This window comes from Carassius gibelio, chromosome B15, assembly GCF_023724105.1.
Source record: "Carassius gibelio isolate Cgi1373 ecotype wild population from Czech Republic chromosome B15, carGib1.2-hapl.c, whole genome shotgun sequence".
In the NCBI taxonomy this organism is placed as follows: Eukaryota; Metazoa; Chordata; class Actinopteri; order Cypriniformes; family Cyprinidae; genus Carassius; species Carassius gibelio.
In genome coordinates, this window is record NC_068410.1 from 9432828 (window position 1) to 9455581 (window position 22754).

The 22754-nt window shown below is 39.8% G+C and overlaps 2 protein-coding genes across 6 annotated transcripts in view; both read left to right on the forward strand.

Moving 5' to 3' along the window:
- The window catches only part of nf1a (neurofibromin 1a), a 63903-nt gene extending 61094 nt beyond the window's left edge, over window positions 1-2809 (forward strand). For all 4 annotated transcript variants that reach the window (XM_052576515.1, XM_052576516.1, XM_052576517.1 and 1 more), the window contains one exon: window positions 172-2809. In XM_052576515.1, the coding sequence (XP_052432475.1) occupies window positions 172-314 (143 nt within the window). In that variant the 3' untranslated portion in view covers window positions 315-2809. The remainder of the gene's footprint in view (window positions 1-171) is intronic.
- Window positions 2810-3617: 808 nt separating this feature from the next.
- Window positions 3618-22013, forward strand: akap1b (A kinase (PRKA) anchor protein 1b). Of its 2 annotated transcripts, none has more exons than XM_052576519.1 (11): window positions 3618-3799; window positions 8355-9892; window positions 15836-15969; window positions 16204-16330; window positions 16874-17001; window positions 18173-18350; window positions 18431-18581; window positions 18771-18838; window positions 18915-18988; window positions 19068-19133; window positions 19354-22013. In XM_052576519.1, the coding sequence occupies exons 2-11, from the start codon at window positions 8380-8382 to the stop codon at window positions 19414-19416; spliced, it is 2502 nt and encodes an 833-aa protein (XP_052432479.1). In that variant the 5' UTR covers window positions 3618-3799; window positions 8355-8379; the 3' UTR covers window positions 19417-22013. The 2 variants fall into 2 exon arrangements, with proteins under 2 accessions (XP_052432479.1, XP_052432480.1); XM_052576520.1 differs by lacking the exon at window positions 3618-3799 and adding an exon at window positions 7164-7386.
- The last annotated feature ends 741 nt before the right edge of the window (window positions 22014-22754 follow it).

Below are 22754 nucleotides of genomic sequence, written 5' to 3' on the forward strand. Positions count from 1 at the left end.
TTCAATATGTGCACTCGCAGTTAGACTCCATGTCAAAGCATATGTCTGTGAAACCTGGTAATGCTTTACATTTTATAAACATAAATTAAAGTAATGATTCAGTGTAAGATGTTTTGAGTAAGAAACCGGTAACCGTTGCGACTGGTGTTACATAACATCTCTCTCCTGCAGGCATCGACAAGGAGAACGTTGAGATTTCTCCCACCTCGAATCTCTCCACCAGTGGGCGAGCGCGACACGGGTCAGCCAGCCAGGTGCAGAAGCAGCGTAGTGCAGGCAGCTTCAAACGGCCAAGCATCAAAAAGATCGTCTGAGAGGATTTGAAGCATTTCTAGCTACTCCGCGGTCATTGTTCTTCTCCACGAATCCTTTTTGCTTTCCTTCGTCCAGTTAACAAGGTTCCTGCATTGAAGAACCGCGTAAGTGTTTTTTTTTTTTTTAATACCAGTTGAAGCTTGCCACACACTTGCCTAAATGAACTACTTCAGGAGAATGCACTGACCTCTCCGTGATGCACTCAACATCGGAAATGTCTTGGGACCGACCACGTTGAAATGCGAAATCTGTCCAGTTGAGGCGTCCACTGTTCGTTTTGCACAAACTTGAGATTTATGTCCTCATCTATGTCTGAAAGAAACACGAGAATGAGAAACTGATCTGATCAACCACTACAGCAAACGGATGACCAACCGTGTGGAGACTCGCAGGCTCAATATCCGGCCTTTTTCCATTTTGATGGCCTGTCCTGTCCTGGCCTGTCCTGTCCTGATATCCACAGGCTTGAAATCTGGATGGCAATCCAAGATTATGTGTGTACTTTACTATTGATGATAATAACGATCGCGTTTTGGGTTCTTATTTTATCCATTGTGTGCCTTTTTCAGGGTTTTCGGCTGTGTATAGTTTGTAAAATAGGCAAGAACATGCTAAGGAAGGGAAAACCGGTACTAATTATGAAAACGTGTTGCGGCTTTAACATTTACCATATTATCCATACATCGCTACGGTGTAAACTGTACCATGTGACCATCAACTACGAGAATATCATATTGCAGCATCTAAATATTTATTCTGTAAATGTAGATAATGTTTTCGGAGACCACATGAAGGTTTGCTCTGCGATCGTTATCATCAGTCGTAAAAAAAAAAAACTATTCTAGAAGAGCAGCGGTTGAGTATGTATTGTTTTTCCCCCAAAATGCACAAATCAAACACGACAAATTGGCATTAATATTCATGTTCTAGCATTGTCTCACTGTGGTGCAATATGTTTTTTTTTATTTTTTTCATTGAACACTATGTGTGTATACAAATTGCACATGATCTAAGTGTGTGATCAGGAAATATCCATGCACACTTTGACCTTCCCCTGTTCCCGTCTCACTAACAGCTCACATACGGAACAGGAATCCCAATCCCACCACAAGCTGACATAGTAACATTGCACCAAAGACTAGTTTGCAATTTTGTGAGGGGAAACTATTGTGAACTCCATTTTGTATATTTTTTATGTCCGTCTCGTCTATGTTGTATGCATTAAATAATTATTTCTTCCATACAGTTCTCACTAACTTTGTAACCATGTTTTTGGCAATTAATTGAATCGTTTTCTCACTCGTGAATTGCAAAATTAAACACAATTGTGCCATTTAAGTTGGAATTAACATGCCATTTGCAGGGTTTCACAGTGTATTTCACATACAATGGCCATCAGAATTGAAGTGGGCGATTTTTGTGTGCAATATGTTTAATGCATTACTTTTCTGTCATTATTATGCCAATCTGCAAATCTACAAGGAGGAGACGGTAGTGTACCTAGTAACAGACTCAAGTACATTGTCTCTTTGAAATGCTTATTAAAGGGAAACTTGTATTACTAAAGAAAAGGGTACCTGCCAAATGTTTAAGGATGGAATATTTATGCATAATTTTAATTTTATGTTTCTGAAAGGATTGCATTCAAATACTAGAAGTTTCACACTTAAAATTGGGACCAAATCAATGTCATTTTTCCATTTCATTTGTAGATTTATTTTACATTTTTGTATGTTTTACAATGTACTATACTGCTGGTCCAAAAATGTACGTTCATGCTGACTTGTCATTTTAGGGCACCAATTATATACAGTGAAATATCGTCCCAAGAGCAGATTTCAGATCACAGTGATAAAAAATGAAACTTGAAATGTTTATTCCTTCTTAATATGTCGTAATGGCGAATTTCACATCAGTTCATGTCAAATTTCCACATTTGAAATTTTGAAAATATGAAGGAAAATAATGACCCAATCGAGTGTTTGAAGTGTATGATTAGGTTTTTTTTTTTTTTTTTGCATCCATTACTCTGAATAACCATAATATAACTCCTTTTTCTTGAATCTTAGATGTTGCATTGCTACTACCAATCTAAAACTGACCTAATCTGATACGTCAAAACTTTAAGACAATAATGAAGGCATAGTCTTGACTGCCACGATGGCGGATAGGACACATGACATGCCCCTAAGCCTTTTAAACTGTGTATGTTCTCATCATAAACCGACTAAAAAAGTGGTTTATTTTATATTATTCAAAATGTGTGTTTGTCTGATGCATTGACACATTTTTAATTGCATTGGTCATCTGTAAACAATGTATCTGTCACCTGTAAATATGTTTGTGTAAAATTGGAAGGTATATAAATACAAGTGTAAATATATGTGATATTGTATTACTTGCTTTTTTGTAAAGCGGTTAGTTGCTGTACATGTATAACATGGCAATTTAATTATACCAGTGTTCGTAATAAAAGTTTCCCTCAACCCTGTTACCCTGTTGTCTAACGTGGAATCAATTTTTACTATACATTTCTAACTGGGTTTTATTAGAGAGAAAGAAATGTTTAAATGCCAAGAAGATACCTGTATCAGATGTTTATCACCTCAGAAACCACCAAACAAAATGTTTTAAGGTTTGAAGTTTTAATGATTGTGTATTGATAACCTCGCATCAGGGGCATTGTGATGAACTCTTGATGCTAAGAGATAATCTGTGGATTAAATTCATCAACTTTAACAATATTTGAAGTAATTACATTTCCTCAATCTCTTGATTCATTATGGTAAATGAGCCAACCATGGTTAGAGTTTGGTTTAGCTCTAGTTAGGGCTCAAGTTTTGAAAATTGTGTACTAGATAGTTAAGCATTTCCATCAGTTTTTAATCTTTGTCTTTTTTTTTTTTGCTAATTTACTTCAATGTTCCATATAGTTTCAATTAATATAAGGTTCTATGTATAATAATTATACGGGTAATTACTGTGAGCTTTTAAAATGTGGCAAACCTCCAGTGAACCACGCTTTATCATATCCAGGGGCAAAGTTCAAAGTTTAGCAGCCAACTGCCATGTCAATGACATAAAATAACTGCCGCTGTTTGTACTTTATTTTACTTTACCTTTAAAGATATTTTGAGCTACAATCCTTGAATCTATTTTGAGTCTTTCTGTCAGATTTACTTATTCCCTCTACATTATAAAGAAATGACTCAAATATCTGCGGCAGCCTCGTGAAATCCGAGGCCGATCGCTGTGATCTCGCGATGAATCCATACATTAACACTAACAGCGGACTTCTCGCGAGATTTGATCAGCTGATGCGTCTCTGTTTTTAGAGTGTGCGTTAGGACGGTCAACACGTGGGGAGGAGAGACAAGCGACACACACATACACGAGAAGCGGGGGGTCACGTTGGGATTGTGCTGGGCCTTGAACACGTAACATTAATATTATACGGCGGCGGTGCGAGGGACGCATAAACACCGTGAGTATAAACCGCGAGTTCGGGTTTTCAACTTAACTGTTACCTCATATATGCTGATAGGTGAAGCTTAAATAGCGCAGAGTGGGAGCCCATTTTAGCCGCCTCTGATTAGTCCTGCTGTCGCCTTTTGCTTGACATCCAAGCAGATTTTACCCATCTCACATGCAGCCATTTCATCTTCAAAAATAATTTCCACCTTCATTGGTTCGACAGCGTCAGCGTATGTTTGACATTGCGCCAGTGCTATCCGCTATGTAAAGCGCATGGGACGCTTTAGCTATAACGTTAGCGGCTAACGGTGTCACCAAATCTGAGTTCAGCTCTAATAGATAAATATCAGGTCTTGCACATGATTTAAAGTTGTCTAATTGAGGAACTGCATTAAAATCTCTCATTATTAGATAATAGACCTTTACTAATTGGCAAAAAACATCTTGACCACCTTCAACTGCAAAGACCGCGTTTTGGAACATAGTAACGTTAAGTTACCTAATGTAGTTTTTAAGTGGATCCGTGGCTAGGTTAAGTTACACATTCCACAAATCATCTTGACCATTTTAAGCTGGTTTCACCAGCTGGTGGCTGATTTGTTGCTGGTCCTACAGAGCTAAGGATAAGCTAGAAGCCATTATGATCTAGATTTTCCATTAGGGAATTGACGTTTCCATATCTTAAGGTCCAAATTCTAATGTTACTTGGAGCAATCATCATTAGTGTGGTCATTTTGGAGTATGACAGGGAGAACATATGCTCTTTGTTCTTTGCGCCTTGAAGTCAACTCACACCTTCATTCAGCTGAATTATGTACCGAGCCACATGGACGAGCGGTTTCTGTGAACTCATGGATAATTCAGGGCCGCTGTGAAGGAGGAGGACTTGGTGGAGGGTTACCCCGGTGAAATCGGTTTAAAGTCAAGATACTTGAAGCGCCCAGTACTTCAGAAAGAATAGCTGCATGGGGCTGTAATTCATTCAGCGGCCTAACGTTACCTACCACGCGTGGTGTAGGTCAAAATCACCTCGCTGACTGATTATACGTGCTTTTCTTTAATCACCTCAGTTATGTGTGTGGTTTTTATTGCGATCATAAACCGTGGAAGCCTCTGCTTTCCGTTCTTTAATTTCGCTTTTCAGTCCTTATAGCAGCACTGATCAGTTAACGTTAGCCTGACTGCTAACACGCGCAGCATGCGATGCAACCTCGCAGACATCTGGCCGCAGGGTATCGATTTAGTCTCAGTCAAGACATACAATTTTATGCACAAATGATGTCTTGTTATGTTGTTGCTTTTCACCGCAGTGTGATAAGACGCTCGCCGGTGTATTTCTCCAGCAGCGGCCGGTGCGCGTCAGTATCACCTCAAGCGCCGGAGTGTTCTCTGGTTCGCTTTTTGTATTCTGAATTCAGCAGCACTAGTAAGCCGCTTACTTGCGATCAATGGGTTCGTAACGTGTTACGCGAATGACTGGCCACGGTGCCCTCTCCGTTATCTCTACACCTCCCCAAGGTCGAATAGCCACCGTGGGGCACGCGCTCGGTTCTGTCTCAATGGAACGCTCGCGCACGCGCCCAGGCCATGATCTGACATCGGCCGAGCGTTTATTTAACCTCGTGCTGAAGGTGAACACAGGGCTGAAACGGGTTCAGGAGGACTTTAGTGGGCAGAAACTACAGCATGTGACTACATTCGGTTGACATGGCTGCTTGAAACGTGCTCTCGAGACTGATAGCGTTAACAGACAGTGTAGTATTAATATTACGGCTCTTGCATCGTGTGACCAACCCTTCATATTTAGTGCTATTACAATTTCTTGCAGTAGAGAAAAGTAAGTTACGAATAATGTCTGATATATTGAAATTGTGTTTGGTGAAGTGGGAAATCAATGCCCAGTTTCGGGGGATCAGAATAAATGCTGTATCATGAGATTTTCTTCTGTACAGGTTTGCGAATTTTGTAACACTGCATTTAGAAACGTCTAATAATTTGATGACAGTCTAAGACTGACTTTTAACTCATATTTTCATTATCACCAATATTAAACTTAATATTGATGCTGTTGCTTAGTAGGGACTAGCTACTTTCGGGCTAGATTTTGCATGTTGTCATTTATAAACTATTTTTCCAAAAATATTTTTTTTTTCATTTTGAGCTTGAGGAATATGGTCAACACTAGATTTGAGTAATCTACTTATTTTCCTGCTATGCTGTACAGAGATATCAAGTGATCTATTTTAGACAATATTAGAGCTTGGATATGGTCAGCATCATGTTTGACACTGATCCTGCTAATGTTGATGGTTCAGATTCTGTTAAGCACGGAACTTAAACAGGACTGTAACTGCCAAAGACCCCCCCCCCCCCCCCCCCACACACACACACACAATAGTTAGAAATTGTCAAATTGCCTGCTGCTCTACTGCGGTCTAGTGTGACAAGTTTTAAAAGTTACAACCTAGTTATAAAAACTAAGATATCTTCAGTGGTCTATCAGCGCTCGGTTTCAAAATGGTTCAGATGGCCAATGAAATCAGACAAGGTGGGATTTACTGCTCATAGAAGCCTATTGTGCGAAGTTACATTTTCCAGGAATTCAAGTAATTTGTAGAATTCATAAATGAATATGATGAGATTTTAACAGCAATTTACAGCAACAAGCTATACGGTAACATTTTAGAATAATGGTCCATTAGTTCATGTTTGTTAATTCATTAATTAACATGAACAAACAATGAACAATACATTTATTACTGTATTCATCTTTGTTAATGTTAATGAAAATAGTTATTCATTGTTAGTTCATGCTAATTCACAGTGCATTAACTAATTTTAACAAGCACAACTTTTAATTTTAATAATGCATTAGTAAATATTGAAATTAACATCAACTAAGATTAAGAAATGCTGTAGAAGGATTGTTCTTGCTTAGATCATGTTAAAGTAGTTAACTAATGGACCGTTATTCTAAAGTGTTACCAGTTATACTGAAGGTATAAGACTGAAGGACTGTAAATAAAATAAAAATAAATAAAAAGCAAATAGTTTAAATGGTCAAGAAATGGTTATAATTTGGACCTAAAAAGTTCAGTATCAAAATATATTTGTGTATTTCAAAATGTTTTCCACATTAAGACCCAACTTTGTTTTCTTTCTATGATATATGTGTCATTCCTTACGCTACATGCTCAATAGGCACTATTTATTCACAGTCAGAAAGACCAACAACAGGCTGTCTTCTGAAACACTATCTGGGAGCTGAAGAGAAACGGAAACCCCTTTATCTTTGGTTACTATGTACAGGAGTGAATGGGAGGGGTTTATATATGATGTGTTCCTCCTTCTCTGGGATTTGCTGTCCCCGTGATGGAAATGCATGCATGAAAGTCCTTTTTTAACTCTGAAAGGATGCCCCTCCTTGCCAATAGCAGTGAGGTGGACGTTGCAAGTAGCTCTCAGCACCCTCTGAGGTTGAATGTCAGCCATGTGATATTGTCCCTGAAGTTTCTGCATGGCTGCCCAGAACTCTTCCCTCTCTCACTGTAAAGCAGGCAGACTAAAAGTGCTGCAAACAAAGCAGTGTCTTAAATGGTAAATGTTTTTTTTCTTTTTTTTCCCCTCAATATTCGTTTTGATAACCTGCTACTATTATTTCTAGATGTTGTTCTTTGTCTTGGAAGAATGCAGTTTATTTTTATTACGTACTATGTAATCATCAGTGTATATATAATAATTCCATGGAAGATTTTTTTTTAATGACCATGCATCTTGCATAACCATGAGCTAGTCGTTTTCTAGATTATACACAGACTTGTGAACAAGACAAAGGAATGCATGTTGACCAGGGTGTAATTTCCCATGATTAGGATGAGTCACCCATTCTTTCACTTCTTCCCAAAGGCAACACATCTTAACCCAGAAATAAAACCTTTTATTACACTTCTCTCTGGAATACTTTCTAATTGGCCGGTCTATGGACAAATGTTTAACTAGTTTCCAGCTAAAATTGCTGTACTTGATTCATGTCTCTCAAATCACTCTGAAAATATAAAACAATAAAAATCAACTGTCCTCAATATGTCATTTCAGTTTACTCATTAAAATTAGGTAGCTGTTGTAAGTGGGACAATGTACAGTAATTTGGTTATTGCAAAATACCGTACACAATTTTGCACAGTTTTCATTATATAAACATTCTAAGATAGTTAATAGGATTACAGATAGGCCTAAATAATCTTAAATTCAGTAGTGGTTGGGTACTTTTGGGACTAAATGTTCATTTGTAGTTAATGATAAACTTTAGTTTCTTGTATGTTAAAGTTTTACACCTTTATGTTTTGGTTGGTTCTATTGTCCTTATTTGTGAGTTGCTTTGGATAAAAGCATCTGCTAAATGTAAATAGATATATAAACTATGGGAACAAGACCGAATTGTTAAGCTTAATGTCCATGTCAGGTTTATTGTTTGTCCTTTATAGTGCAACCGGTCACCATAATTTCCTTTGTTTCATTTTGCTTTGACACGGTTTATCAAATATTTTCCTTGTGTTGATCTGCAGGTGTAGCTGCTAGGGTCTAGAGGAGATGCCACTGAGGTTCCGGTCCTTTGTTCCGTATACGCTTCCTGGAGTGCTGGCGCTCATAGGCTGGTGGTGGTACATCTCCCGCAAGAAAGAGCGAACCACCAGCCACGACAGTGAAGAGGGGTCGGTTATGGGCTTGCTAACCTCCTCTGGTGAGGGCAGCAATGGGATGGTCGAAAATAGCTGCTCCACGGCCAGTGGTGTACACCGCAGAACCAGCCGAGACAAAGTCAAGGCCAAAGACCACAGACCTGTTGAGCAGGAAGTTGTAGCGGAGATACACACGCCGGTGCTAAAAGCCACTGCGGGGGAGGCTCTTGGTGCCCCTCCAGTTGTGTTGGCCAGTGGACAGCTAAGCGCTCCTCAGAGCAGTACAAAATCCATCCCCCCGCAAAGTCACCCAGAGACGGCAACTCCGGTGTCATCTTCAACCCCAACAAAAACAGTGGAAGAGAGCACTTATAACAAAGGACCAGAGGCCGGCATTGGCAACAAACCCTCAAGCCATTTACCTTCAATCAAGAAGCAGGTCGAAAACCAACCACTAACTAAGCAGCGTCCCGCAGAGCTAGCCAAAGCAGAGCGACCTGAACCTGAGGGAGAGGTGGCCACTGAAACCTCAGCACCAACTTGCACTCAGAATATCCCGACTGACCTTTTAAAAGATGAGCTTCCCTCTGCTATATCTTCAACAGAGAGCGAGGCGGTCTTGCTGGAGACCTGCATCCTGAAAACACCACTAACCCTGACCCCGTTCCCTAACTCCACCAGCACACCCCTTTCAGAAGGCTCCACAGAGGCTTGGCACCATGAAAACGGAGACCTGGGATTGCCGGCTGAGACCAGTCCAGACATGCAGGAGCTCCAGCGTCTCGCGGCAGGGCTGATCACTGAAGTCATCTCGGCAGCCACCCAGGAGGTCATGGCGGTCAGCAGCTGTGAGTCCCGGTCCATCAAGGGCTCTGAAGTGTCCGACAGCAGCACGCCGGCTGTAAATGGTAAGGAAGTGGAGTCGTGTATACCTCCAGAGAGTAAGGAAAGCGCAGAGTCACAGGCGGTGCAGATAGCAGAAGACATCGTCAACGGTTGTCTGCAGCCTTCACTCTGGAAGATGCCGGAGAATGAGAAGGAAGGAGTCTCGTTGACTGTGCCGTCTGGGGAGCAGTTGGAGTCCACGCCAGTTCTGGCCAAGCTGCAGGCAGAGGAAACTCTAGTGGAAGACTCGGGATGTAGCACGTGCCAGTCCGAGGATGGGATCAGCAGCGAGGATCTCCACAGCACAGGGTTGTCCTCGAACGTGTCTGAGAGTAAAGAGGACCTCATTCAAATTTCAGGGACTTGTAGGGCCTCTGAGGGTCAAGGAGATGGACTACAGGAGAGTCTTTCTCTAATTGCCCCTCAGGAGTCTCCGCTTACAGCAGAAAACGTGGCTACGGTTTGTGAGGCAGCGCGGCTGAATGGAACAGGCTTTAGGAATGGCGCCGCTAGTGAGGTAGAAGCTGACCAATCAGGAGGTGAGTTACAGTTAATAAGAATTTAACAAAAAGGCTTAAATGTGTAGTTAACATAATGACATTTCTGTCATTTTAACTCTCTGAAGTCACTCTGAACCCGTTTTACTTTCTTTGTATCCCAAAAATATAGTGCCTTCCACACCTGAATTAATCATAGGGATGTTGGTTAGGAACAAAAATAGAAATCCTGTCATCAATCAGAAACTTTAATTTTATTGAGAAACTTTTTATCCATTAACCTTTTTCTTTTTCTCATCTGTGGAAAGCATATATAAAAAGGTACTTTGTTCATATAATTAAAGTCAGTAGGGTTAATTGTTTTGATCCTCTTGTCTTTCAAAAAACGGGAAAGGGGTCTCATTTATAAAACACTTTGTAGAGTTTATCCTAAAAGTGTACGTAGGCACAAAAGCTAGATTTATGCCAGAACCTGCACAAAAAATCCCTTTATATATCCCAGTCAGGGGAAGATTTCCACCCTGACTCATTCCTGGAATCACCATATATGGAGCTGACATCGGCTTGTTTTACTATGCATAAACTCATCTGCATACCATTTCTGTGCATATTCCCATCCACATGACACCCATGTTTAACACCGTCAAAGGAACAAGACATTAAGGAAATATGAGATACGGACTAGAAATGCCATTTTACAAATTTTTATTTCTAAAAATCATCAAATGTACTTATGTTTTAGAATAAATATCAAAATATCCATAAAAACTGTTTAAAATAGTCATTTTGAATGGAGTTGCTCTCATTAATTTGCACTGGCCAAATAAAATGTTTTTAAAAATTCTAATTAAATTACAGTTGCAACTAGGGATGCACCGAAATGAAATTCTTGGCCGAAGCCGAAGCCGAATAATAATGAAATGCTTGGCCGAAGGCCGAAGGCCGAATACCGAACGCGGTGTTTCGCATTTTTTCCATTTATTTTGCCAATCTGTCACCTTTTTCAGTCCTTCTGAGTTTGCAGGTATGGACATGAGATGCAGCACTAAACATTCTCTCACTGTTGGTGCTTGTGCATGGAGCAGACAAGTACCTGCAGAATAGTTGAAAATTTTATTGCAGTTTTCTGACAGTTGCTCATTTCAAAACGAACAATGTCTTCAAGATAATGAAATGGTTGAAACCCAGAGCAGGCCTACTATTTTACTACACTGAAAATAGTTCAGAATTTTCACAAAATACTTATAAAATATAGGTAGTAACACTTTATAATGTTTGTTAACATTATTGCATTAACTAACAATGAGCAATACATTTGTTATGGTATTTATTAATTCTTTTTTTCCATATGTTGCTGCAAGCTATTATTTTTCACAATTATTGCCACAGCCCATATAGAATAACAGACAGCAATTATTTTATCAGTTTTAACAATGAAGCTATGCGTCAGATTTCATCTTCATATAATATCCAATTTTGAATCCTTATCCAACCAGGGTTTACATTAGGATTGAGGGGACAGCATTCCCCCATTGTTGCTTTAATGCTTTGTCTCCCATTCTCACCGACATTGTCATAAACATCATAAAAAATTCTTTTAAATGATCATACACCTTCTTGCTACATGCTGCTGTCGCCTTTTTTTTTTTTTTTTTTTTTTTTTTTGATGACGCGTCACGCATGCGGCGGACGACTGTGCGCCACTGGTGGCTGGTGTTGCCAGATTGGGTGTTTTTCCGCTACATATTAAGACCCGTTTACGGTGTGTTTTAGCCGGGCTTTCGCCAGGAAGGCTCTATAGAAATCTGGCACCCTATTGAACGAAGTTAACCTGAGAGAGCGTGCCGTTCACAGACACCAGAATGAACGAGTTGACAGTAACGTTCATCAGGCAGTAATTACAGCACGTTCAGTTCACGTTCGCCCAAAATATGAACGAGTTCATGAACTATCGTTCAATGAACGCGTTCAGGCACAACACTGGCCATCTAACTGTTGAGCAGTCGACCTTGTCCTCTGTCTTGCAAATGGGTTATTCTCTTGGAGGATCTCATCGAACATGTCAGACAGCGAGACTGTGCGTGGCTCATCTGTAGTACGAGCCAGTTTACTCTCTGAGCTGTTTTCATCTCCTGCGCTGTGCATCACCTGACAGTCTCCATCACCTAGCGGCTTTCCCAAATCCAGAACAATGTCTGCAAACGGCCGTTTTTGCATCTTTATCTGACACTTTTTAAAGTGTTTCCACACTGCTGACATGTTTGCTGCATAAAGCGCGCGCCTATCACTCTACGCGGGTTATTTGATTGCGTCATTAAAAACGTCATTGTTCGGCAAAATTTATTCGGCCTTTTTACTTATTCGGCCTAACACCGAAAGTGCTTTTTTGGCTATTTTCGGCCGAATAATTTCGGTTGCCGAACATTCGGTGCATCCCTAGTTGCAACTGCAGATAAGGTGATCATCTTTTAGCTATTTTTATTGGAAAAATATAAGTCTATATATATATATATTTATATTTAATGCAGTTTAAATATAATTATTTGATTTTGCGCATTGCTGACAAAGTCTTTTAAAAAGGAAACATGCAAATCTTTTTCTTCAAGTTGTATCCAATTACATTGGTATTTTTTATAATGCTGTGGAGATGCCTTCACAAGACATCAACAGCTCCATGCAGCTGTGTTTGTACAGTAAGAACCCAGCAGTGTCCACCACAATATCAAAGTAACTGCACATCATTGATAGTTGTTCTCACTAAAAATGTTATCATAACATAAAATTAGAGTTGTTCCGATTCCGATACTAGTATCGGAAATATCTCCGATACCACAACAAATTCTGGCATCGGCATCGGCGAGTACATGAACCCATATACCGATCCGATACCATTTTCTTAAAAAAGACCTAGTTATGACCGCAAGCTTTGCCTAACCGCTGCACGGTTCTTCTTCGCTGCTCAAAATGCATTGAAAACACAGGAAGTTGTGCTGTGTTGCCACAAGCAACCCCTGTTTAGAGCAGCGAAGAAGAAATGAAAACGCGTTAGCAGCCCTTATCTATATATGACTGGATCACTCATCACATTCTAAACTGCCAAAAGACAGTGAAGCCGCTACTATATTATAGATCAGTGGTTAGCAGTATGTCTCTGTAGTACCGGTAGTTACAGACTCTCGAGTATATTCAGTACCGGCAACTGCGTTCAGTCGCTTCCGTGTAAGTCAAAACGCAGGGCTCCAGACAGTAGCCGAATATATACTAGTGTCTGTGAATATTAAACTGCAAAATACTATTTAAATATTACTCCCGCAAAATCTACATCTCTGTGGGTGACTGGCACAGATGCGCGAGAGCTCGCTGTTTTGTAGTCTCTGCTGTGTGTCATGAGGACACGAACGCATAAACCGTCACTTCATGAGAATTTACCGTTTCATTTGAGAATACTGTCATATCATAAACACAGACACTCAAAGATCTTCATGGCAGCCCATTAAAATAAATGTTTGGTTTACATGAGTAAATTGACAATATATAAAGCTACTGTTGTAGCCTACAGTAATAATAATACATCTCTATAATAATAATAATTATGCCTAGATGGTTGCTTGTTTTTTACTTGTTTTTTACTTGTTAGAGATTATCTGATTAATAGATCTTTTTTTATATTCCTAGACTTATTTGTTGCAGTTTTTTTATACAGTTATATTGTAAAACTTAAATACCTTTTTTAGTTTGCGGTGTTAGATTTTTGGCTGCATTTGAAGTTCTTTTTTGCATAAGAAAATAAATAATACTGTCAAATTCATGTTAGATAATAAAAATACTGTAATAAATACAGTAGTTCACCATGTATTTGTTCATGTTTTATTGAGGGATCTGTCTGAAGCACACCATAAAAAAATTCTAGCAATTTACACAGGGCTAGTAGTATATACAGCTGTATATACAGATATACACCCAGGTATCGGATCAGTACTCGGTATCGGCCGATACCCTGAGCCCAGGTATCGGAATCGGTATCGGGAAGAGAAAAAGGGTATCGGAACATCTCTACATAAAATCATTGTTTACTTCATTACTTTTCTCTCTACAGGAAAAAGTTATTATTCATGGGTCAGAGTTTGCGTGCAGTTGTGCAAATTTTCCCGTCAAGTTTTTTGCGTGGGAAGTGCTGTACGCCTCTTTCAGAGCAGGTTTTGTGCTTGCACTGTGGTTATAACTGAGGCCCCAGAACTGTTGCAACAATTTCAATTGTGTGTTGTAGGAAAAATACAATCGAAACAGATTTGGAATGATATTGAAGGAGAGTAAAGGATGAAAGAATTCTCATTTAAGAGTGAACTGTGAATAGTGTGAATTCAGTCCATTTCATTGGTCTCAAGAGCATCTTGCAGTTTTGAACACTTGAAAACATTAACTCGATCTCTGTAGGTTGTTTGATTGTGGTCCACTTAAAAGTGTGGGTTGTGGTATGCTCATTGTTGATACAAATCACTCTAGGTCTAGGTACATAATTCATGCGTTGCATCAAGCCAAATGTTTGCTGGTGTAAATCTAGCGTAAAGGTAATTTCAGCAAAAGTTTTCATCCAAAATGAAGGTGCCAAGTTCTGTGATGGTTTACTAAACATACATGCTGTTTCAGTTAGCTTTGTTGTTTTGTCCAAATCCAAGTCAGTCCTCTTCTTGACATTTGGCCAGATGTAGTAGTGCAAAAAGCCTGAGTCAAGGTTACCTCTCAAACTTTGAATAGACTCTTTGGAAACCTCAGATGCTCAAATTCCCAAACAGTGTATGTTACATGAGCACAACTGCATGTGCATGGCTGTTTTTACCGCTCCCTACTACAGCAACTTCCTTACATGGATATCAGAGCCATCTTGCTTTTTTAACTCCCCCTGCTTACTAGCAGGTGTTAGAAATGGCCAGGGTAAATCTGTTATTAGTTAGCCAGCAGGTGTTTTCACCAGAACGTGGTGATACTGGCACACTCACCATTTGCAGCGTTTATTTATTTTTTTTTAGACTTAGAATTTCTCTGTTGATTTGATGACAGGAAGCAGCCCAGGAGGCACACTTCTTAGTGTGACCTAAAAAGGGTGTGAAGACTGGAAGCAGCTAGTGCCTCAGCCCATCCTCACTTAAAAAAAAAAAAGAGAGAGAAAATGTAACACAACCTTGATGCCTGCTTTTGGTTCGTTAAAACCAAGTAAATGGGCAATTATTGACACTGTCAAGTAGTAGAAATTGTCAGAAAACAGAAGAGCACTTGTATGAGTCGAGAACAATGGTGTCAGTGCTTCTCGTCCTGAGGGAAGAGGCTGCTTGATTTGTTTGTCATTGGTCCTTCTCAGCTGTATTAGTTGTGTTTGTTATTGTTACTCTATGGTTGCTTAGCAAACAGTGATCACCTGGTTAAGCAGGCATTTGCGTTTGAATGTCTGTTAAAGAATGGTCTGTTTGGACCCCCTGAAAGTCACTGATATAAGTTGCAGTGATGTTATCTGTAGCGTGTGTGGAATGGATGCCCTACTCTTTCAACTACGCTGACTATAGTTTTTATGATGTCCAGAACATTTTGGGAGTAGTTGCAGGTGATTGATTTTATTTATTATTCTAACAGACTTTTTTCTCAATAAATGTAAGTTTTATTTGATCTTATTTGTGTATTTTTGTGTGTGTATTACATTTTTTTTTTTTTACCATCTGCACAGTATCTCAAAGATTAGTTGCTGGTAATGTTTATTCATTTGCCACCGCCAGGCATTTTTTATTTAAATTTAATTATATTTTAGCTTTTTATGATTGTGTATTTTATTTATAAAAATTATTACGTTTACATTAATCTTAAGGCAGATTATTATTAAATAGATTGCGTTGGTTGTTTATTCAATTTGACAAACATTTTGTTGAAGTCAATGAAATAGTTTAAATTGACAAATTTGAATCTTTCTCTCTCTCTCTCTCTCTCTCCCCCAAACAGGTTCAGATGTGAATAGCATGGATTCAGTGGACAGCTGTTCGACCTTGGGGGCAGGAGACAGCCAGCCGAGTGGCAGCCAGACCTGTCAATCACAGAGCTCTGAGCTGATTGTGTGGGAGATTGAGGTGCCAAAGGTACGATCCTTTAAATGCTTAATTCTGCTTCACATTTAGTACTATAGCCATCAATCAAAAGTTTTTCTTAAAGGATTTTAGCAGTTTTTAAGGAAAACTCATGCATGTTGGTTAACAGATCTTTATCTCAATGTCAAAGCAAAGCAGATTTTGTCATTGTGTTAGCTTTCTTAACTTTTGTATGAATAAATTCAAACTTGCTTTGATATCATTGGTTCTCCTCTGATTTTGTAGCATCTAGTGGGACGGCTAATCGGCAAACAAGGGAGATACGTGAGCTTCCTGAAGCAGAGCTCTGGTGCTAAGATCTACATTTCAACCCTGCCTTACACTCAAGAGTTTCAGATCTGCCATATAGAGGGTAAGTGAGTCTCTATAGCCCCTTTCACACTGCATGTTGATCCCTGGTCGGGGACATTAACGGGTTCAGTCCCGGAACGAGCAATGTGTGAACAAAAGACAGAAATAATGCCATGTTGTAGTGATGATGCACTTTATCATGCGACTCTTTTACCAAGAGTGTTTTGAAGGAAGATCAACGTTTGCTGCGAAAAAATGTGCAAACTGTAATGAAGCAGAGATCCGTTAGTCCCTCACTTTCCACGCCGACGCTGAGATCGTTCGCCAGTTTAAGTGAAAGTTAATGTGCCTAGCGTTTTCAACTCGTACATTACACGTCACATCCTGATGTCACATGTCTTTACGGGACCTTTACAGGTTGTGTGTGAAAGCATGCACATATTCCAGGTAATCACTGGAAGTGTGAAAGTGCAAAATCTAGCGACCCGGGAACAATTGCCCGTGAATTTGCTGGAATCGCAGTGTGAAAGGGGCTTATGATGAAAGGACACAATCTTGGTTCATCCATGAATTGAATGTTTTTGTTGTTTTGTTTGTTTCTTAGGAGCCCAGCAGCAGGTCGATAAGGCGCTGGCCTTGATTGGGAAGAAGTTCAAAGACTTGGACCTGACAAACTTGTACGCCCCACCTCCCCCACCGCTAACGCTGCCCTCTCTGCCCATGACTTCCTGGGTAAGATTGTCACCTATCTCTTGCAGACTAGATGGGCAGCTACCATCTAAAGCCAGGACACACCAAGCTGACTTTCAAGAAATGTCAGGTGGTTTTTGAGTGTCGGTCTACCTTTTTATTTTTTTTTAGGTTCCAAATGGTTGACTCTAGTCGGCTGTTTTTTTTTTTTTGCTCAATTTATGTCAAATTGGTGACGGAGCTCATGAAAGCTGATGAAAGCAGCCAACGATAGAGTAAAGAGTGAATGTACACATCTGTCATTCTAGGAGTTTCTTTTTTTATTCACAAGATGATGATGATGATCAAGGATTGACAATGCATAGTGCCATTTGCAGCTTAGCAGACATGATCGAAAGCTACATTGTCTGTATATCCACAGTTCTAGCGCTCTCTGTTTGAATGGAGATTACTGCCATCTGCTGGTGTGGAAGTTATGTTCTCTCGTGCAAGCATAGATGCTAGTTGGCTGTCGGCTGTAGTCTGTCCGGTGTGCTTTAGTGCAACATTTTTGCAACCACGCAGGTGATGTGAGGCTCCACAGTTGGCTTTCTTCAGAACTAGTTCTTTGGCAACAGTGTGGTGTGTCCCTAACCCAGCGGTTCCCAATTCCAGTCCTTGCGCCCCCCAGCTCTGTATATTTTGCATGTGTCTCTTTGTTAACATTCCTGATTCAGATAATCTGCTCGTTAGAAGTGAGCTCTGTGCAAGAACTGTGTTCCCAATTGTGCAAGTTTACCTCACATCAAAACATTCAATCACAGATTTGTTTTGCGCAGCGTCTTTACACATGGACAACTGTGACATCATATTCCTCTGTAAATAAATACAATTTAAATTCACATCTCGCACACTTCACTGCACTTTGAATGGAACATATACGTTCCCTTCGAACTAGAATCATTGTGGAATCCTGTGATGTCCACTTCACAGGGCACTTACGTTCGAATAGAACAAACGTCTGAAGCGCTAAGAGAAATGTACAAGATGTGCTGACCTGTGGAATTGAGAACTGCTGCCCTACCCTAAAGCAGGGTTCTGACTTTCTCTCAGGGATCTTTTTATTTTTGTCAAACATTAACCCAAACGTAGTTCTGTCCTAAATGATTTAAACTGCAGAGTCCAAGACTTTTGGCATTTTAACATTGTGCTTCATTGGATCTGTCTGTTACAGCTTTTGTTGCCCAATGGGGTGACGGTCGAGGTGATCGTGGTGAATATTGTATCAGCCGGTCACCTGTTTGTCCAGCAGCACACTCACCCTACATATCATGCCCTGCGCAGTCTGGACCAGCAGATGTTCCTCTGCTATTCACAGCCAGGGACGCCCCCCTTGCCATCGCCTGTTGAAGGTAAGATGGTCCCCTTTTTTCACTTTTACGTTTCTCTTTCTGCAGAAAATGACTTATTTTCTCTCTCATCTCTTGTTCAGTTGGAGTGATTTGTGCAGCCCCAGCTGTAGATGGAGCCTGGTGGCGAGCGCAGGTCATCTCCTTCTACAAAGATTCAACCGAAGTGGAAATCCGATATGTTGATTATGGTGGCTATGATAGAGTCAAGATTGACACTCTTCGACAGATCAGGTTTTTTCCTGCCTTTTTTATTCATTAATAAAAGTTTCCATACTGTTCTGTAAAGTATTTAATTTTTTTTAAGGGGGGGGGGGGGCAATTGTCACCCATGATAATTTGTTTTTAAATATATAGAAATTATTTTAGCATTTGTTGTTCTTATAGTCTTGTGCTGTGGACTCACTGAATTTTGATTTTCAGGTCGGACTTTGTGACATTACCGTTCCAAGGAACAGAAGTGTTGTTAGATAACATTGCCCCACTTCCAGGTTTGCCTTTATTTTAAAATTGAAGTTAAATCTTCTATCTTTTGCTGGATCTCACTGTTGTTGACGTCTTCATTAGGAGAGGATCGGTTCTCAGCGGAGGCCAATTCTGCCCTGGAAGAGATGACAAGAGGGGTTCCACTGCTGGCACAAGTGAGTCTTTAAATCATTCATTAATGGGTGACATATATGCTGATGTTTACAGAATTTAATGGGCCATTTTGTCATATAGGTCACCAACTACGACAATAATACAGGACTTCCCTTAGTACACATGTGGAACATGGTGGGAGAGGAGGTAAAATTATTTGATTTGGTTTAAATTATTTGTGAGATTTATCTATTCTGTTTATAATTATTTTTTTCATAGCATTTTATTTTAAGAAATGTTTAATCAGGACTGAATATTCTGACATTTTAAAACTTGTTCACACCAAGGAGGATAACTATAATGATAAAGTATACAGATGTGGTTTTAAAATCATTCTAAATGATGCTACTTGGTATTTTTTCTTTAGCTGGTCCTGCTCAACCGCACTTTGGCAGAGCGAGGTTACGGCACTTGGGTGGACAGTTTCTGATCCTCCAGAGCTCCCTCGCCCTCCTCTCCTCACTCACCTCGCGGCCCGCCTGCCCCTTAATCATCACCACTCATCATGAATATCTGCAGGTTCTGTCCTCCTCACCCCATCGTGTCCTCCACCACCTCCTACCTGAAGTGTGCATCACTGGCTCCGAGAGTTTATTTTTTGGTTTGCTGTCCTCTCAATCCGGCCTTTTTCTATTTTCTTTTCTTTTCTATCCCCTTGCGTAAGATATCGATGTACTGTATGAAAGAAAAAAAACGAAGAGTCAAGCGTCCGAACAACTAAGGACTGAAGTTTTTTGACTGTGCTCTTGTAAATTTAAGATATTGTAACTAAATAAAGGTTAATCATGCTTTCCGTCCGATCAGACTCCTTCCAGCACAAAAAATGGTGGATTATCATGCTGTGGATGTAGTAATAAAAAAAAAGTACATTTATGAAGATAACTGTGGTGCAGTTAAGACTCTGCGTTGTTGCTGCTGATGTAATCTTGGGACTTGAGACATCATGATTACATTTACATTATCACGGCTTCATCCAGTCGGATGAGTTTTGGAAAGCTGATCTGGGTACAGTTCAGCAAGGAATAAACAACCACAGCCCCATGTCATCCATGTCTGTCTGTACAACAGTGTGGCCTTTGGTGATACGCAGCCCATCTCATGACCTCCCTCTTCACCACACTCTGGATCTTTGGGACTCAGATGGGCCTGACACCGAGAGTCACTTCATTTACTTCACCGATTACAGTCTGTTGATCCAGGAGACGTCTGTGCCCTCCTGACCTCTGGACCTTTCTAGAAAAGACTATTCTGAGTCCTCAATCCTAGAGCGACACTAGAGTTCAAATGGTGCTGCTACCGAAGACTAAAGGCTATCCTTTTCGCCAAATTCTGACCTGTGGGGACACTAAATGAATGACTACAAAAACCAGAACACTACTGCGTGACGGGACAGCAGGGCACTACTATTCTGGGTGGATGAACTGCATTCAGTGGGTCTGTGTGTTTTTGTATGCATGTAATTTTGCTCTAAAGCACGTCGATTCACATGTCACATTATCATCTGGGTAATGGGCTGCTTGCTTTTGTCTCACTCAATATCCGTCTCGCAATAACGTCACATCTAATAGACCCATTGCCATTAATGTCTCTTTCTATTCTGTAAATAACATGGTACACCGTGTCCAATCCCAGCAACCCACCCAGTTGTCTACTAAGAGAAGCTGTCAATACACAAACCGATCTTGGAGAAGATAAAAAGCTGTAAGCCTTATCCATTGTTCTTTTTTTTTTTTATGTTGGTTTTACATGGGATGTCATTTAGGTCTGCTTTATTACTATATAATTTCTGAAAGAGTAATGGCACAGAGATTAATATTACCTTTTGTTTGTATCTTATAATGCTTTCAGTCATGTAATGGCCTTTTGGCCAAGGCTGGTCCCTCTTTCTGCTGCTGTATTGTTGCTAATCTAATGTTGTTGGACTCCAGAATGTCTAAGGTCTTCTTTGCAGGAGACATTTTCAGGCTTTTAGCTTGCCATTGTGGTTTTTTTTGACAGTTGGCACTGCAGTTGTTAGCCTCCTAAAGCCCTTGATGAACTTTACACCGCGTGAAAAAATTAACTAAAAGCTCCCTGCTACGGCATGTATTTGGCTTAACCAGAAAAAATCTGGATAAAAATAGAAAATATATTTTTTTACACTTTTATTTTGAAGCTATAATACACACTGCTGACTCTAGTTGTAGTATAGAGCGCTAAGTAGGCTATATGAGAACTGACGGCGTCGGAAAGTTATGTCGGCTTTAGTTGTCTGTGACGGGCTCTACACGGTTTTCCACTATGCTACTAAGTTTTTCTGCAATATTTCCTTCACAAGCTCTTGTTTCTATACAGTCCTGCGTTCACCTCAGGTATGAGCTTTTCATTTCATACTTTTCTGTGTGTGAGGAGAATTATTCGTCCTATTCTTTCAGGAATTGATGTAACGTTACTTGACCTGTGTGAACGTGCGCGGCCCGTCATAGGCCTGCCTGCACTGCAGCAGGTGAATAAATAAGGAACCACACCGACCTCAGAGCCGAAACGTTTCATTGTTCTGTCTTTTAGGTCTGTTTGTTTTACGGTTTTTGTATTGATCGTCAAATTACTCTTTGCATACGCTCATATCTTGACTGACACGGCCTCCTACCACCAGTTCAAATGTGTCCTCCTGTATGTTCCTACCGCTCTCCTGTAATGAAAAATCACGCTACTTTAGAATTGTCCAGGTGTGTGTGTGTGTGTGTGTGTATATATATATATATAAAATGTATCACTGTACTTTTGTAAAAACACTGGAGCGAGTGTAGGAAACAAAAGGGAACTTTTTTTCCACCCCCACCTTGCGAAATCTGCTCATTTGTTATCTGTTGGTAGGAATGGTTTGAAATGTTTGCTTAGCTAGATAATTAATCATTTGATTATTTAAATGAGTGTAAGAAGTTCTGCATAGACATGTACAGGTCAGTTTCTGCCAGACTTATTACAAGGTTTGATTCTTTGGTTGTACAGATATATTGAATAAAGAGAATAAAGTTATTAAAAACATTTGATGTAGTATTTTAGTTTTTATATCATTGTGACTTGTAATTCACTGTACCAATCAAACGTTTGAAGTCTTCTCTAAAACGTGTTAATCTAAGCAACATTTGTCCTTAAAGGACGGTATAAAATATACCTAGAGATTTAATGATACATACCTTCTATCTATTCAAACCTCTGGGGTCAGTGTGTGTATATATATATATATATATATATATATATATATATATAGTGACACTGAACTCTGCTATCACTAGAATTCATTTATATATTAAAATATTTGTTTTACAATGTAATGTTTCAAAAGTATAAGTAGTTTTGTAGTCAAATAAATGCAGCTTTGGTGGACATAAAGGGCTTCTATCAATAACATAAATGCTGATTTCTACTTGATAGTAGTTATAGTTCATAACCTCTAGAGGGAGTTAAAGACCATTTGATGATCAGACTTCCACTCTTCAAGGCTGGGTTCATGTGTCTGAGCTCTGTAATCCCAACAATGACGTTTCCAAGAGAAAGGATATTCTCTGAGACGTGCCAGTGTAAACCCTTATAAATAAGAGACTGCTTTTATCTATCCTAATTCTGCAGCCTTTCTTGACAAATTACTCTTTTATATGCTAGGAATCTGAAGTGGAGTCATCTAGTTAACTCACGAGAAGGTCTTTTGCTTGAAGCAGAGAAATTAGTATATTGTGGGCAAATCCCTGATGATTTCAGAGGGTTTTCAAATGAAAACTCTTTCTG